Source organism: Rousettus aegyptiacus, unplaced genomic scaffold (assembly GCF_014176215.1).
Source record: "Rousettus aegyptiacus isolate mRouAeg1 unplaced genomic scaffold, mRouAeg1.p scaffold_m13_p_5, whole genome shotgun sequence".
Lineage (NCBI taxonomy): Eukaryota > Metazoa > Chordata > Mammalia > Chiroptera > Pteropodidae > Rousettus > Rousettus aegyptiacus.
Window position 1 is genome coordinate 83,237,695 of NW_023416308.1, and position 17,361 is coordinate 83,255,055.

Genomic DNA, 17,361 nt, shown 5'->3' on the forward strand with positions numbered 1-17,361 from the left:
GATTCAAACCTAGCTAGTCTGACTTATGTCCATATTTTTAACTTTACATTGTACTGACTCTTGAGCATGCTACAAGTAGATTAGTCGTTAGCTCATTCACTCATTCATTATTTTATGCCTTCAACAAATATTTACTGATGCCTAATATATTCCAGGCACGGGGACACAGTAGTGAAAAATCTGTCATGGAGCTGATATATATAACAGGTGAAGCCCTTTTGCCCAACTCCTATGTGAGTTAGGCATACCTCAGAAATGAGAAGGAAAATGAAACCATACAGGCAGGCCCACAGCATCTTTTTGGGGAGGGGAGACTAGTATCTTTCTTGATGAGATATAATTTGATTCCAATCTTTCTTGTCTTTTGTGGTTTGTAAGGGGCACTTAACTGATAAAAGTGAATACAGTCTTGTCTGGGCAGGAGATGCAGGTCCTGGGCCTGGTTATCATAGATTGTCTTAATGTTCCTTCAGAAGAGAAATGGGGCTTTGAGCTTGGGACCAGTGCCTTTCAGTCCAAGGACACTTCTAGGCTACAGGGAGCGGTGACATGTTAGGCTCAAGGTGGAATTGCAGGGTCCTTGGTGAAGCTTGCCCTCCTGCCAAAGAGCCATAATTTCTTCTTAAACTGTCATTGTACTGGAGGGTCTTGTATCCTTTTGGCTCCAATAGGACCCTTGGCCATTGTCCCAACCTGTCATGTTAGCGGGGCTGCTGCCCATCTCTGTCTGCACCTGATAAAGCGGGTCTCACACCCATTGCTGGGCCCTAGGAGTGCAGCTTATCTAGGTTGTAAAATGAAGGCTCGTAGTGGAAGGCATTTTCCAAAATACGTGCCACGGGACAATAATAGGTATTTTTTTCCTATGGTGGTAGTGGTGAGAGGGTCAAATAAATGTGCTGGGTTAAATAAAGTTGAGCAGCTTTCTTTACTGTAGGACTTCTCAGATGTTTAGAATCTGCTATTAGGAATTGTGCGTGAATCCCTATAAGGGACCGTGGTATGCCGCATTTTGCAAGCCTTCTGATCTTTCACATTCTATAGACTACACTTTGGAAGATGTGTGTTTAGACTAAGGCTAGCCACAGTCTGGTTCAAGGTACGGAATGAGATTCCTTGAATGTGTTGGGTCCAGGTAGGTTCTCAGATGCATGAGCTAGGAGGCTCCCATTGCAGCCTCCCTCATATCTCCTCCCTCCTCCAAACACACCAGCAGAAGGAATCATATATTCTCTCTTCTGGCAGAATAGTACTAAGGGCTTAGATTTTTTTAACTCTATGCTCTAAGTGGTTTAATTATTTAATGAATAAATATTGTCCTCCCTCTAGGTTACTTGTAGCCTGCCGGTGGCACTGTTTATGAAACAGCTGTGAGGACAGGTGGGTCGTAATCCCTGGGTAGCTGAAGCCCAGCAGTGGCCCAAGGATCGTGTGTCAACCCTGTAATCCTGCTCTGTACGCACAGGAATTATTATGTGGGCTCAGTAAGGCACAACCTCAACTGTTGGACATGAGGAGGTGACTCAGGCCCAAATCAGGGCTAGAGTCAGCTTCCTGGTAAACAACTGACCCATCCTTTCTGGCCTCTTCTCCCCAGGATTTCAACAGTACCACAGAAATAGCCATTTTGCTCACTGTTATTTCCCAGACCCATGCCACTTTTCTAAGTCGCTGGGAGGCCGAGCGTCTGTTCTGAGCTTTCCCGCACAGGACTGTCCTGCTAAAGGACAGATGAAGAGTGGCGTTTGGTGCCGTGAGATGCTATTTTAATCCACTCTCCCCGCTTTTAGAGGGCTGCTTCTGTGGGTCACTGAAGGCAGCTCCACCTTCCCCAGTGGGGAACGGCAGCTGCTGGTGGCAGGGTGACTGAGTCCAGCCAAAGCTTAGGAGACTTCTCAGAGCTAGAGACCCACGTGGGAGCTGTGAGTGGCAGTAAGGAGAGGGTGGGGTGGTGGGCTCAGGTTGGTTAGGTGGGACAGACTTCTTTTCTGTGTGTGTGTGTGTGTGTGCGCGCGCGCCTGCGTGTGCATGCATGTGTGTGTTCGTGCATGCAGTCACACTCCAGTAAAGCTTGTCAGGCTGCCCAGTCACCTGTGATGTATAGCTTCTTTGGGGCAAGAAAGGAAAGAGTGGGACAGGTATGTCAGCTTTTCATTCTAGCCTTCTCCTGCCTCAGTTCCCCCTTTCTCTGATTCTCTGTCCTTTCCTGGGAAAGAAGGGAGCAGTTCATAGTCCTTCCTTCTTTTAGAGAAGGAGGAGACGGTGGAGCTCATATTGGCAACTGGGCTCGGAGCTCCCCATGTCTGTCTTGGGGTGCCCTCAGGAGAGTTGCTTTGGGGGCTGTGCTCCTGAAGGAAGGTAGGGCAGGCTGTACCATAGACAAATCCCTTTGGTAAGACGAACCCTGTCATAAGGTCAGGCATGAAGTGGGGTTCAAAACAGAAGCAGCAAAGTTGATGGTATTACATTATGGCTCAACTTTTAGGAGGAGTCTGGATGTTAGAGGCTGTGCTTATCTTCTGTGGTTGGTCAGGAAGGCGGAATGTAATGTTGCGTTGGGGCAGCAGCGGTTTTAGTTTCTTGCCGCGAAGAGGGTTGTGAACAAGGCCAAGACACTGCCTTCAGGATACAGCAGCTGTGGATAACTGGCATGACCTGGGCTCTTTAGGACTCTTGGAAATTGTACACTTACATTTCATACCCACGGGAGTATTTCCAGCCCAGACTTTTCCCTCTCTTGCTCAAGGCTGCTCACAGATATGCAAAGCAGAGACCTCCCACCCCAGCAGCTGCAGACAAGACCCAGCTAGCTGCACTTAACACTGACTCAGCTCAGTTTCCCGGGCAGCACACATCCCCTGGCTTGAGTGCGTCACCTGTGTGGCATCCTCAGGAGCAGCCATGGAGACTCCAGCACCAGGATCAGGTCTGTGTCGTGGGTTCTGACCATGGGAGTCTGGCAAGAGCAGGAAACAGCTTCATTTGCATAAGGAGGGTATTTAGAAGGCACTGTGCTTTTTTCTGAAGGGACTGTGGTGCCATGAACAATTACAGTTTGTTGAAATTAGTGACGTTTTACAGCTTTCTAACTTTGGGACACTTCCACAAGCTCTTGGAGAGTGTTGTATGTAATGGCGAGATAAGCTGTATCGCTAGCCGATGCTGGTGAATTCAGAGTTATGTCTCCCAAGCCTGCTGGCTCCAGCTGACAAACAGTTGAAAGCCAGGCTTGAACAAGCAGCTGGAGCCGAAGCTCTGCTTCACATCTGCAGAGTGGGCTTTCCTCAGCATGCCTTGCTGGTATCTGTAAGTCTGAGAAGAGAGACAAGCGATGGGTGTGTGTGTGTGGGGGGGGGGGGGCAGACATTGTTGGCATGTTGGAACTGCCTGCCAAAGATGTCCAGAGGACAACAAGTGTACAGGAGGCTCCTAAAGCACACTGATTTAGCCCAGCACCCTGGATGGGTTACTGGGTCCACACTAAGGCGTGGAATGAAGTCTTCACCAATTATTTAAGACATCAGTTGTTCTGCAGAGGATTCACATGGGTGCTGTAAAAAAGGGGTCTTTGCAGAAATGCTGCTTTATGACCTTGAGTCTCTGATGTGCCTTGTGAATCTAGGTGAGGGGCTATGGAATACAGAACTCCTTAATAATTGACCACAGGTCCTCTTTTACCAGCCACAGGTATCAGCTTCTCTTGGGACCCAGTTTGGCAATGGCTAATTTAAGCTATTGAAACTAAAGAAAAAGGAAACTCTTTTGTAGAAAGATGCATCCTAGAAAGTATGTTTCATTGACTTGAGCAAGCTAGAAATGTTTCATGAAAAACATGACAGGATCTAGTATAAGAGCCCTCAGACACAAAGGACCTCCCCCCAAATGCCCATCTCTGAGGGGGCCTGGTGAGGTATGGCTGGATCAGGCTTGTGGGTGTTCGTGGGGGTAAGGGGTAAGGGGTAGGAAAGGGGTGGTGGGCAGCTTCCATCCAGGGCAAGAGCTAATGCAGGGATGGATCTCAATGGTGTAATTCCCTTTGGGCCGGTCTCTCTCTGGTGTGGGTTAGGTAGGAGAGGACCCCAACTACCAAAACCTGGGATGTAGAAGTCTAATTTGTTGTGCTGTTTTTCTTTGTTCATAAACTCTTCAGCTCTTCATTTTCTTTCTGTCACCTGTGTGTTCATTAAAATAACATTATAACAGCATTAACAATCAAAATCAGATATGGCCTCACATGCAGGCAATCCTGCCATCTGGCCATTTCAGCGTGCGTCTCTCTTACTGCCCTGGTCCATAAGGGAATCCATTTTAATAGTTGTAATCAAAGCATGGGCACAGTTTTATGTATTAATTTTTTCATTTACTTTTATTTCATAAGCTATTTTTATGTGATTGCATTGTTTTCATAATTATAATTTTGGTTGCTTAATGCATTTTTCAAGTAAGTGTGGTCTAATTTGGCCATTTTAAAGCTATTTACATAAAGAGTGCATGTAAACGTTGTTGTGCCTTTTCCTTCCTTCAGATTCTTAGAAATAATTTCTAGAAACGGATTTATTCTGCCAAATGGTATGGCTGTCTCATGGCATTTGCTGCCCCTTGCCGGGGGCCTGTTGGATGTCTACTTCTGAGATGTGGTGTGAGGTTCTGGAACATTGCCCCTAATCCATGGTGTTAGATTTGGGGGGGGGGGGGGGTAGAAGTCCAGTTTTCTTCTGACCTAATAGTTCCTCCTGGATCTGATTCTTTATCTTTTTCTCCATTTCTCTCCTCTGTCACCTTCTTCTGCCAGCCTCTGCTCTGATGGTTTCCAGTTTCCTCTTCTCTCTGCTCTCAGGATGCAGCAATCCACAGTCAGCTTTGTTCCTCTTTACAGGACAAACGTTTGCCGTTGTCTTGGTCTCTGCCACCACAGACTAGCACGGTTGCATGTCGAAGTGCCTCTGACTGAACCAGCTCCCTTCCACTCAATCCCCTGAGAGCAGGAGAGGCTCAGGAAGGCAGGGTCCTGGGTGTAGAGGGAAAGAGGACATTGGTTTCACAGTCGAGGGGCCCACAGATGTTCTTTGACTGTCCGTTACTAGCCTGCTTTCATCCTTCCTGTCTGTGTCATGAATTAGACCCACGTGCTACAGAGAAGACCCAAACAGTAAGCTTCCTGGGTACTGCAAAATTCTCTGGTATCTAGGATGATGGCACTTAGAACTGAGAGGGGATTAGTCCAGTCCCTTTATCACACAGCAGAGAAAATGGTAAGGTGCAGAGAATGACTGTCCCAAGGTTGCTCAGTGAGTCCCTTCTTCCCTGTTAGTGCTTCCTCTCCCTGCCAGACAGCAACTGGGCACTGTCTCTCACCTTCAGCCTCATCTGTCAGGCTGACAAAACCACTTCTCTTTTTAAACTTTCCGTAAAGAAGCCATGGTAATAGGTGGACAGGAAGCTCTTCTTCCAGAGCCACTCCTGGTGAGGTGGCATTTGAAAGGATACAATATTCATCGGTTTCATAAGCATGATGCTAGGGGTAGTGGGGACACCTGCCCTGACACCCAGAAGGACAAAGAGAAGCATCATAGTATAGTGGTTAAGAGTACAGATGTGGGAACCAGGTGCTGGATTCAAGTCCCAGAGAAGAGGCTCAGAGAGGAATAGAGTAGGGGAGTCAAGGCTGAGAATAGTACAAGTCTCTACCCACTTCCTAAAAGTGACCTTGAGAAGTGAACTCTCTTGTGCCTTCATTTTGTCACCTATAAAATGGGAATAACTGAGTTATTAAGTATAAAAGGCTTGGCAGAGTGTACTTCATAAGTGCTTTGTAAGTGTTGAAACCGAGACAGAAAGAGAGAAAAACAGAAAAGAAAGGAACCCGCCAGGCGATTTAGGCCCTTCACTGAGAGTAAGGAACCGGTCCGCAGTGTGGTGGATAAGGACAAACTTCTTTGGGGAAGTGAGTTTTCAGCTAGGCTGCGAAAGGCAGAGTATTCTTTTCCCCACACCTTTACCGTAGTTCCCCCTTATCCGCAATTTCACTTTCTGTGGTTTGTTACCTGCGGTTGACTGTGGTATGGAAATATTAAATGCAAAATTCCAGAATTAAACAATTCATAAGTTTCAAGTTGCATGTCATTCTGAGGAATGTGATGAAATCTCGTGCCGGCCCCCTCTGTCCCGCCCGGGCTGTGAATCACCCCTTTGTCCAGTGTCTCCACACTGCGTATGCTGCTTGCCCGTTAGTCGCTTAGCTGTCTTGGTTATCAGATTGATGGTCTCACAGTGCTTGTGTTCAGGTAACCCTTATCTTACTTAGTAATGCCCCCCGAGTCATTCACATAACTTTTGTTAAGGAATATTGCTATAATTATTCTATTAATTATTAGTTATTGTCGTTAATCTCTTACTGTGCCTAATTTATAAATAAATTTTATCATAGGTAAGTATGTATAGGAAAAATAATAGTATGGTAGGGTTCGGTATTATCTGGGGTTTTGGGCATCCACTGGGGGTCTGGAAACGTACACCTCGAGGATACATTTATTCTCTGTGACTTGTTAGCAAGTTCCGGAGGGTTCGGGAGATGGTGGAACCATGATTGTAGATTCTTTCTTTTCAGCAAAAGGTCTGTTTTATATGATGAGGATGCAGCCTGGATTCTCCAGAGCTCTGCTGTCAGCCCATGGGACATTAAGCTAATCATTAAACTTTGGACTTTAGTCTTCCTCTCTGTGCTGCGGGAGCGAGGTGTGGTTATTGTTGCATGTGGAACAGCCTCCTCAGTAGTCTACTCTCTTTTCCCTTCTCCATCATGGCAACAAGGGAAAGGCAGGACTGCCAGGATGCTACAGATTCCCTGAGTTCAGGCAATTAGAAGCACACGTAGTTGGACATTTCATTCTTTGACTTCTTACTTTCGCATGAAATACAAGTGGCCCTACACTCTTCACATCCAATTACTTGATGGCGTGCTGGGTTTGGTCTGGTGAATTCCTGAGTAGACAGCCGACCCCAAAGATAAGCAGAGTCCGGCCCTTATTCCATTACCCTCTCCCTCCACAGTAGTGACTCAGGCCATCCAGTAAATCATGAAAGTTAATGCTTGTTTTTTGTTCTGCCAGCCGAGATGCCGCGCCAGTTCCCCAAGCTGAACATCTCCGAGGTGGATGAGCAAGTCCGGCTTCTGGCCGAGAAGGTGTTTGCTAAAGTGCTCAGAGAAGAGGACAGCAAAGATGCCCTGTCCCTCTTCACTGTCCCCGAGGACTGCCCCATCGGGCAGAAGGAGGCCAAGGAGAGGGAGCTGCAGAAGGAGCTGGCGGAGCAGAAGTCTGTGGAGACTGCAAAAAGGTTTGTCCCCATGACTTGGCTGTCGTGTGCACAGTCGTGCAGACCCAGGCAGACTGTGGGTGTGCGTCCTGAGATGAGGTGCCTCATGGGAACTGGCCTACCCCTGGGAGCTGAGTTTATTACTTAACCAGGACAACTTAGTTCGCTGCTTATTATTGAAGGAAAGTTTTATGCCTCAAGTTGAAAAGATCAAAATCCACTTTCTGCTTTTGTTTTAATAACAAATCATGTGCATAAGTACACACCATTTCCAAAGGAAATTTCCATTTTCTTTTTGTAAATTTGAGAATTTCTTGGGAAACATCGATTTTACTTCTTTTTTTTACTTGACAGGTACTTTGCATTATTAATTAACTCAGCTCACAGTTTACTGGGTGCTGTGCTGGGCACTCAGGATATAATAATAAACAAGACAGTTGCAGTCCCTACCCTAGACAATAATTAAGTAACTGGACAAATTAATTTAAAAATGACAAGTTAGGACAAGTGCTATATCAGCCAGGGTCTCACCAGAAAAACAAATCACTTGAGTATTGGGAATAGGATTTCAACACAGGGAATTGGTTACAAAGGTGATGGAGAACTGAAAAATCCAGCAGGGGAGAGGGAGGCAGCCCAGAGCTTAGGCATAGGAGGAAGCAGCTCCCACCCCAAGCTGGAGAGACAATGGGAAGAGGTGGTATTGCTGTTGCCAAGGGCAGAGAAGTTGGAACTGTGGTGGCCTTTCCCATGGATGCTGGAGCCAAGGAAGTGAAGTGACAGCTGCAGAGATGCCTCCCGCAGCAGAGAGAGAGAGAGATAGAGGCAGGAGATACCTGGCTTTAATCCTTCTGCCACCTTCCAGCCTTCCCTAGTGGTTGCCATTGGCCAAACCTAGCGGGAAGCCAGCCGACATGTAGCCGGAAACACAGGAGGGCGAGGAATAGATCTGAGGACAAACAGGCCTAAGCCAGCACAGGTGCTATGAGGAGATGAATAAGGAGCTGACAGCAAAAGAGAGAAGGTGAGGGTGGAGGCTGGCAGTGGATAGTTATTTTTCAGATTGGATAGTTCGGGAAGGAATCTTGGAGGAGGGGACATCGTAGTTGATACTTAAAGGGTATGAAGGAGCTAACTATGTGTATAGCTGGGTGAGAGCCTTATAGGGAGAGGGGCCAGGAAAAAGTCCCTCTGTCTTCAAGGAGGCCCGTGTGGGATAGAGGTGTGGTTAAGGGGTAAGTGCCATGACCTCAGGCATCAGATTAGACCGGCCTTGTGCTCCCTGATAAGATGTTTGGATCTTGGTCCCAGTGCAATGGGAAGCTCTAACTCTTTCATGGTTTCTCTTACCTGGGAGAGCAGAATTAAAGAGTAAAAAAGCTTTGAGAAAGTGTCCAGTGGGGCTCTAGCTGGGTGCCCGTGTGGCCAGCACAGTGCAGACCTCAATAGCGAATGCAGTGGAACTGGAACCTTCTCTGCAACCCAATGTTTAGGTTCTTCCTAAGGGACCTCCTTATTTTTAATGGCAGTCCTTTCCTTTTTGGGGGAGTATAGAAGTTTAATCTTTCCTTAACTTTTTTTGAAAGAATTAAAAAGTTAAGTACCGATATAAAGGCAGGAACAGAGCTTTACCATCAATAAAATAAGTGCTTTTTCCTTCCTCTGAGGGGCTGTGAGCCCACGAGGTGAAGAAGTTGTTGGTGCTATCAGCCAACGCTGAGTGCCAGTCTTGTGTTGTGTGGGGTGGGGTGGCAGCCCAGGCCCAGCGGCATGGTCATCCCTGATGGGTAAAGACAAGCATGACTGTATAGCCCTTTGTCCACCCTGCACTGGCTTAACAGAGGGCGACTTTATGAACTGATTGGTCTGCGGGACCTTCTGTGTCTTATGAATTGAGCATTTTAAACTCTTAATAATGAGAAACGAAGGAGTCCTGGCATTTTTTTAATTACCACAAATAAGAGGTTTCTGAGCCCAGTTTCTATTACAGAGTGACACTGGGCTCGATATCTGCAAAAAGAGATTGTTCTCTTCTTAGCAATGCTCAGGCTAATGGCAAAATGGAAGCCTTCTTTCTTTAAGTCCAAATGGTGCTCTGTGGTTTCCAGAAATTCCTCTGCAACTCCTTTCCAGAAATTTTATTCTGTCCCTTCTTATTAGAGTACAGCGGTCTTGGTTTGCCTCTGACTACCTCTTTTGACTGGAAGCTTCTCGAGGACTCTGTCTGGCTCCCACTATGTCCTCAGGCTCCAGCCTAGGACTTAGCCTGTGTTGGTGAGCAGTGGCTATGTGGCAGAGGAAGGGCGTCTTGTTTTTCCACTGGTACCACAAATACTGCGTCAGGCTGGCCGCAGCGTCTTGGTCCACTGTGTTCTGCCACTCACTAACTAGTACACTCTGTGGCCTTGGCGAATTAGGAAACTCTGTGCCCTGGTTTCTTCCTCATCTATTCAGTGAGGGATAGTAATAGTAGCTACTCTCATGGGGTGTTATGAGGAATGAGAGCATTAACCTATGTAAAAGGCTTAGGACAATGCCAGGGTCACAGTAAGCCCCTTGTAGACTATCCAGCTTCCTGCTGCTGGGATGGAGATGGGCAGCAGTAGCAGCTACTGTTTACTGTGGGCTAAGTGCTGGGCTGTGCAGTTTATATTCATTCTTTAATCCCTATACCAAGCTTTTCAAGTGGATAGTCTTACGATCTCGATTTTGCAGATTAGGAAAGTAAGGCTCAGAGAAGTTAAATTAACTTGCACAAAGACACATAGTAAGTGACAGAGCAAGGACTAAAATCCAAATTTTTTAAATCTAGAACCCCATACTTTGACCACAAATATCCCATCGTTAGGGGTAGGGTCTTTGTTTTCATTTCTAGACACTGGAATGACACTGGAATGATACTGGACTTCTGGATAAAATGGAGGGAAGCTGGGTCAAAGCTCCCCCCTGCCCACGGGCTTCTTTTCTGTCAAAGGACAACCTGGTCCCCGGACTACTTGTCCTATGTCCCAGTGTCCTCTGGGGCTGTGCACCTCCAATTTTGTCTTTCGGCTTCACTGCTTAGTAGAGGCACCGTTATGCAAATATCCAGATGTGGACAGTTTCACAGAAGAACCTTCCCCCAACTTCCTCTCCATTTCTGGCTCCTCCCTAACATTCTGGAATATAAATGGTGATATGGAGCATTTCTGCAAGGAGCCCACAGGCCTGGAGCCAGCAGCCGGTCTCCGGATACTTGGAGTCTGTAGATCTGTGTTTCCAAGTGTGACGGAGCTTCCAGTTTGGTTAAAAACCCTCCCTCACTCTGGCTCCTCTGACAAGCCTGAATACTCCTGATGCTTGGAGAAGGTTTCTCTTTACAACCATTTCCTTTTTCTCTCTTATAAAAAGAAAGAAAAGAAGTAAGAAAGGAAGGAAGAAAAGAAGGAAGAGAGAGGGAGGAGGGAGGGAAAGAGAAAGAAAGAAAGAAAGAACGAAAAAGACAGAAAAAGAAAGATAAAAACAAAGAAAATAGGAGAGAGTAACATCAAAGCAACCCCCGCAAAACGACATACAAGATACAAACACAAGCAACCCAAAGAAAGAAAGAAAAGAAAAGAAAGAAAGAAAGAAAGAAAAAGAAAGAATGAAAGAAAGAGGGGAGAAAAAAATAAAAGATGATTCTAAGTCTATTGTAAAGGTTCAAGCTAGAACCAGGAAGTAGAACAGCTTCTTACAAGAAGGATGAGCACCTGAAACATGGCACTTGCTGTGTAGGATTCCAGTAGCTATAAGAGCTGAGCTGGACTCGGACATCGTCCTTCCAGCATTGGGGTCCAGCCTGGGGAGCCAGGGCTCCAGGCTGCTGGGAGAATCACTCATTTTGCAGACTAGGCCTCAAGTAGGATATTAGCAAGGACAGCTTGCTATAGGGCCCTGCATCCTTAGGAAAATGACATTATCCAGGTGTCTACTGGTACACAAGGTGGCTCAAGGTGAAAGAGAGGGATAGACGATGGACCCAAAGTTAGGTGGCAAAGACAAGAAGGCAGGAAAAGCCTAGTGGTACCCAAGGGCTATGTTTTGTTCACTTTAAATCTTACCATATTACCTAGCTAAGGTTCACTTGCCCTACAGCAGTACATAGTTGGAACTTGGCCAAAATTGATAAATGGCACGAAAGATTTCTGAGCAATCAAAATGCACATTCATGCTCCCCCGCCTCTCTTATTTCTTTTTAAACAGCTCTGAGATATAATTCATGTACCATACACTCTGCCCATTTAAAGTGTGCAATTCAGTAGTTTTATTATGTGTACAGAGTTGTACAACCATCATCACAATCGATTTCAGGACGTTTTTATCATCACCCAAAGAAACCCTGTACTTTTCAGCTGTCACCCCCCAGTACTTCCATCCCATCTCCTGTTTATTCTCGCTTTATACAGAGCTCTAATAAGCTTGGTTATCTTGTTTCTTATCCTGTGACAGATGTAGGGAAGCAAATTAGAAGTGAGGAGAAGGTCTTCCCGAGGGAGGGTCACAGAACTGATGGGTGGCGATCATGAGCATTGGAATCAGATCACTGGGTTCAAATGACAGCCCTGTCATTTCCTGTGGAGTGGCCTTGGGCAAGCCTCCTAACTGCAGTAACCCATTTCCTGATCTGCGCAATGAGGGTAATAAAAGGACCTTTCGAGAATTAAGTGAGCTAATATGCATGACTACTTAGCACAGTGCTTGGAACATCATTAGTGTTCCGGTTTTTGTTATTATTTGACAGTCAACAGTGAGGGAGGAAACAATAATTATGAAGAGCAAATAAAAAATTCAAAGTACAGCAAAAGGTCTTGAAGATGGTGATTGGATAAAACAATGATGACCGTGAGTCATGGAGATAGCTTAGATTATGTTCAGCATGCTCTGATTAAGATACAAGAATTATGATTTTCATTTAAAAAAATCACACCAAAGATTTTTTCATTTTTAAATTAGGGTGAAAGGAGACATTTTTAGACTTCATCTGAAAAATGTAGCTCTCCAGGACAGCTACTTCCTCAAGAATGTATTGAGTGAAATAGATAATTGTTATGAATTGAGCATAGTACAGTTAAAGTACTACCTCATTTTCTTTTATGAAACTTCTTCAGTCATGGGTAGTAACTTGTTTCTTCAGGGCCACTGACATAGGAGCTTCCTTTGAAACTCAATTCATCTGCTTTGCAAGTTAAGAATACAAAGCTGAAGAGTTAACTTAAAAGATAGTAATGATTATATATCTTTTTGACTTCTGGGACCTTTCTGGGAGGAAGAGCAGCTGGAAGGGCTGGGAAACGTGAGACCAGGGGCCAGGTGAATGGAGATCTATCTACCTTTGGTCAGGAGGTAGGGGAGGGAGGACAGTAATAGGTGAGGGTAGGTGGTCAGAAGGAAGTGAAGGGAGAGACAGGGGTTGAGGTTGTGTTTTTATACCTGATGAGCTTCAGGTAGGCAAATCTAAGCTACACCCGCTCAGCAGGCATGCTCTCTGTGGGGCCCAGGTGCTCTGGGCATGCCCCTCCTGTACCATCATGCAGCATGCCTTATGGTCGGCTGTTTCTGCCTTCTCCTCTCTGGCCTCTCTGGATAGGCTGGGACCTCTGGTCTCAATAACAGAGTAGGTATCAGCTCTTCAACTGTTCTCCTTCTCAGACTTGGGGTCCTCACTTCCATGTGAATCAGTATAATGACAGTGGAAGCAACAGGAGCAGATGAGCCTGTGGACATGGGAAATGCCTGCCCCACCTAATGGCATTCATATTTAAATTGCTAATAAAACTCATGCTGGTTTGTGACTCTTGCCTCAAACTTATGGAGTATCCCATCTAGCAGGGGCTGCTAGAATGATCTGAGTGTGTGTGGCGGGGAGGGTTTCAAACAGGCCTCCCCATTCTGAAATGTTCCTCTCTCCCTCTGGGAATGATGCAGCAAGGCTTTTCTGACCCTGCTGCTCTACTACTCCGACCCTCACCCCTAGTCTGGATTAGGTGTCTCCTCTGGGATCCCAAAATAGCCAGGGCATCTCATCACACCAGCCACATTGTGTGAGAACAGTCTGTTGAACTGTCTAGCCATCAGTGCCATCATCAGTCAGCCCCTGGAGTTAGGGATTATCTTTTGTCTACCCGTCTACCCCAGGGCCTGGCACACTGTAGTTTATTGATTGGATTGGGGTCCACGTGTGGCACACCAATTCACCGTACACAGTTGAGAGCCTTTGGGAAAAAGTTTGCTCTGGGTCCCTCCCTGCCTGGAAGTCCTCCAGGTGGACTACACAGGGCAGTGGGCTTCAGAAGGCCCTGGGGAAAGAAGGTGCTAGCTGTTCTCTAGAAGAGCAAAGAGGGCCCTGGGTTCTTGTCTTGGGTTTAGCATGTGAATCTAATGTTATAACTGAAGGTTTAGGGTGCCCGGTTTCCAGGAGCCAAGGAGGGCTAGAGAGTGGGACAGGATAAGGGTGGTGACACAGTGAATGGCAGGGGCAGCCAAGGGCCATAGAGTAGGTAGGGGCACCAGATGGGTGCTGAGAGATGCTATTCCTCTCCTTGTGTTGACAACCTGGTTAGGCAAGAAGGTCACGGTGGCCCAGGAGGACCATCCATTTCAGGGAGGATGAAGCTGCACCCTGGCCCTTTCAGCTCTTGAGCTTATCCTGGGACAGGTGTCCTCACAGTCCCACACTTTGCCAGCTTTTTGGCAGGAGTGTGTTTCTGCCAGGTGGACACGTGGGCAGGGGAAGAGGGGTGTGTCAGCTGTGGCAGACTGAGCTGGCTTACTCTGGTGCCCCAAGGGCTAGCATGAGGTGCAACAGGTGGGACTATAAACGGACAGATCTCGGGCCATCATGGGGAAATGTTTTCTAACAGTGGCAATAGATTATGTTTTGTTCACCTTGTCTTTACGTTCCTGGCCCTGGCCTGGCCCAGAGCAGGTGCTTCGTAAATGTATTTTGAATAAATGATTGAATGTTGATGTATTATTCAGATATGTAGTGAGCTTTCTGTCCTTGGAGGTATTAAAAAAAAAAAAAAACCTGCCTTAGTGAGAGGCTCTTTAAAGTCCTCTGTAGCCAGAGACCCAATGATCCTATAATTCAAATAAAGCTTATGGTAACTTCTTTTGTTGTTGTGACACATGTGGGTCTTCAGATAGCTTTGAGAGGGAAAGAGGGATGTGTGTGGATACACACACGCGCAGACACACACCTGCCTTTCTCACCTTTTGTTGGCTGAACCTTGGTTGTATAGAATGGACACTAAATATGGGCCTATGGTAGGCAGAATTTCTAAAATGACCCCCTGGAGATATCCCTCCCTAACTTCCAGACTCTTTGAATATGATGAGATGTTACTCCTGTGATTTTGTTGTGGTATATAGCACAGTGGACCTGAAGATAGGGAGGTCTCCAGGTAGGCATGACCTAATCACACAAGCCCTTAGAGAGGGAGCTTTCCCAGCCTGGTCATAGAGGGGGAAGTAATAAATTTGGAGCACCAGAAACCATGCACCATGCCAACTTCAGAGATGGAATGGTCTGTGTGCAAGAATCAGAGAGCAACCTTTGCCCAGGAACTGGCAAGGAGCCGGGGACCTCAGTCTGTGGCCATGTGGAACTAGATTCTACCAATACCCTAAGTGAACGTGAAAGTGGATTCTCTCTGAGTCTCCAGATAAGAGCTCGCTATGGCCAACATCTTGATTTTGGTCTTTTGATACCCTGAGTGAGGAGCTCAGCCACACTCACCCAGACTTCTTACCTATAGAACTGTGAGTCAGTAAATGGGGGTCGTATGAAGCCACCAGGCTGTGGCCATTTGTTCTGCAAATTCAATGTGGCAGTTTGTTATAGAAAATGAAAATAGGGCCCTCTCCTTGGGCTCTATTTAGCTTTTCCAATTTTCTGAGCTACAAGCTTAGTGGTTAGCTCTGGTTATTCCAAGTCCTTGCCTGCGGTGAATGGGTCTTGAGGAGGAGTCGGCCTTGTGCCTGCAAAGTCTGAGCTCCAGCCCATAGATGTTCACAGGTGACCTCGGGGGCTCACCTGAAGACCAAGGCTGGAGCCAGAATGGATATCTTCCAGAAGAAGAATTCTTTGGGCACCAGCTGGTGCATACTGGCTTCCTAACTGGGGCAGAAGATATGGACATAACGAAGACGGGCCTGATGGGATGTTGGCTTAGGCAGCTTTCCAGCTTTCTCATTGTGGGGGAAGGTTTTTGTTTTGTTTTGTTTTGTTTTGTGTGTTTTTTTTTTTTTTTTTACCATTCTTACTTGTTGCTTACTTAACACGTCACCTTGCTTCTCTTGGCAGGCCCAGCCCTCAGGCGGCACTGGCTGAGGCATGTGGGAAGTTGGCATAGAGTTTAAAAATAGTGACCTGGCAGGCATGTGAGTGACACAGAAGCCAGAGTCTCATGGGACCCACTGGAGCCTGTCAGAATGTGAGAGGGAGCCCAGAGTAATGGCTCCTCCTCTAAGTGTGAGTGTCTAAATGATGCCAAAGTGAGAACCTCATTGCTCAAGGTGTACCTGCCTCTGAGAGATGATGGACTGGCATGAGTTGGCATCTTCCTTGGCTCAGCTCTGTGTGATGAATGGATGACAGACTTGGGGAAGCCTGGGCCAGAGGCTCCTGAAGTTCAGGCTGAGTTTCCCAAACAACCCAGTGCACCTGTTATGTAGGCACTGGGCAAAGGCAGACTCCTGGAAAGGGACCGCCTCATTTTTCAGGTGTAAATAGCCTTTTCCCCAAAGAGGTGATAAGAACCATAATAAGCAGTGGACATATAAACAGCAGAAGGAACTGTGTTTCCTGAGAAATCATCATGGGGTCTGTGAGGAGACCTGGCCAAGAGCCAGGAGGAAGACAGCTGCTTCCTTTGAGCCATGAGGCCCTTATAGAGATTAACCAATTTCTCCGCACCCTATAGGTATCTCTGGTGCCTAGAGAAGAGGAGGGGTCCGGTGGACTCTGGTGGGTCACGATTATCACCGAGTCCTTTGCTGGTGGCTGTAGGCCCTGGTTGTGGTGGGATAAATACCCAGCAGGCTGCTGGGCCCTCTGGCACAAGGTAGGGCAAGTAGTCACCTTGTTTCTGGCATTGGACACCACTGGGTGGCAATGCTAGGGGGCTGGGTTCCACTGAAGCAGAGACGTGGGAGAAGGAGGTGCTGATGGCTTCTCCGCATTGCTGTTAACTCCCTTCCTGGGGCTCCTATGACTAGGGGTGTTGTCATGTGAAACGTTATTTAGTTAATGAGGAAGGTGAGTATTCACAAATCAGCACTGAAATAAGCATGAGGTTATAGTGTTTAAAACCAAACTTGTGTCCACTTCTCCAAGAGTTTGTGAAGTCATCTTTTGATGCCAAGATGACAGGTCCAGAGGGACTTAATATTGGTGCTGCCTCATTCCTTTTCCATAGCAGAGGCACAGATCCATGCCTCCGCATGCATTGCACATGTCGGGCTTGAGGGAGGAGCACCAGGGATGACAGGGCAGAGCAGATACCAGGGAGGGAGGAAGCCGAGGGCTAGCTGCCATCTTGCCTCATGACTTTGAGTAAACCCTTTCCCATCTCTAGGCCCCTCTCTCCTTCTTTATGAAATAAGGAGGTGGAATTGCTCCATCGTCATGATGTCTTCTAGTTCCAATGCCCCAAATCTCAAACTCTGTGAAATACAGTGTAAGTTCTCTCTGTGACCCTGTTTGTTGTCCTTCCAGAGACTGCTCATGTGCTGGGACTTAGAGTGTGGGTGATCTGAAGGTAGCATGCTGGTTGATTTGACATCGTCCTCACTTCACCTGTTCTCAGTGTTAGACCTCTGAAGGGTGGTCTGGCCTCTCTCTGGAGACACTGCCTCTTCTAATGCTCTGTGTGCATTGCAAACAGCCCACAGCCATTCTTAGTAACTGTGGGGAGGAGTGTCTGAAGGGCTGTTCTGTATCTCATGCAAAGAGATGTAATAAATAGGAAGAGATAAGTGATTAGATCTTCTTAATGATAGGGCCAGCACCAGTGATTATTCAGA

General features: G+C 46.8%; 1 protein-coding gene across 10 annotated transcripts in view; it reads left to right on the top strand.

Annotated features, from left to right (window-relative positions):
• AMPD3 (adenosine monophosphate deaminase 3) overlaps positions 1–17,361 on the top strand; it is a 45,947-nt gene that overhangs the window by 2,696 nt on the left and 25,890 nt on the right. For 5 of the 10 annotated variants that reach the window (XM_036220791.1, XM_036220787.1, XM_036220789.1 and 2 more), the window contains exon 2: positions 7,110–7,335. In XM_036220791.1, coding sequence (XP_036076684.1) covers positions 7,115–7,335 — 221 coding nt within the window. In that variant the 5' untranslated portion in view covers positions 7,110–7,114. Of the gene's footprint in view, positions 1–1,483; positions 1,923–2,746; positions 2,927–2,959; positions 3,307–4,740; positions 6,285–7,109; positions 7,336–16,259; positions 16,401–17,361 lie in introns of those variants that run through there. The other 5 variants (XM_016147346.2, XM_036220792.1, XM_036220790.1 and 2 more) reach the window with 5 other exon arrangements.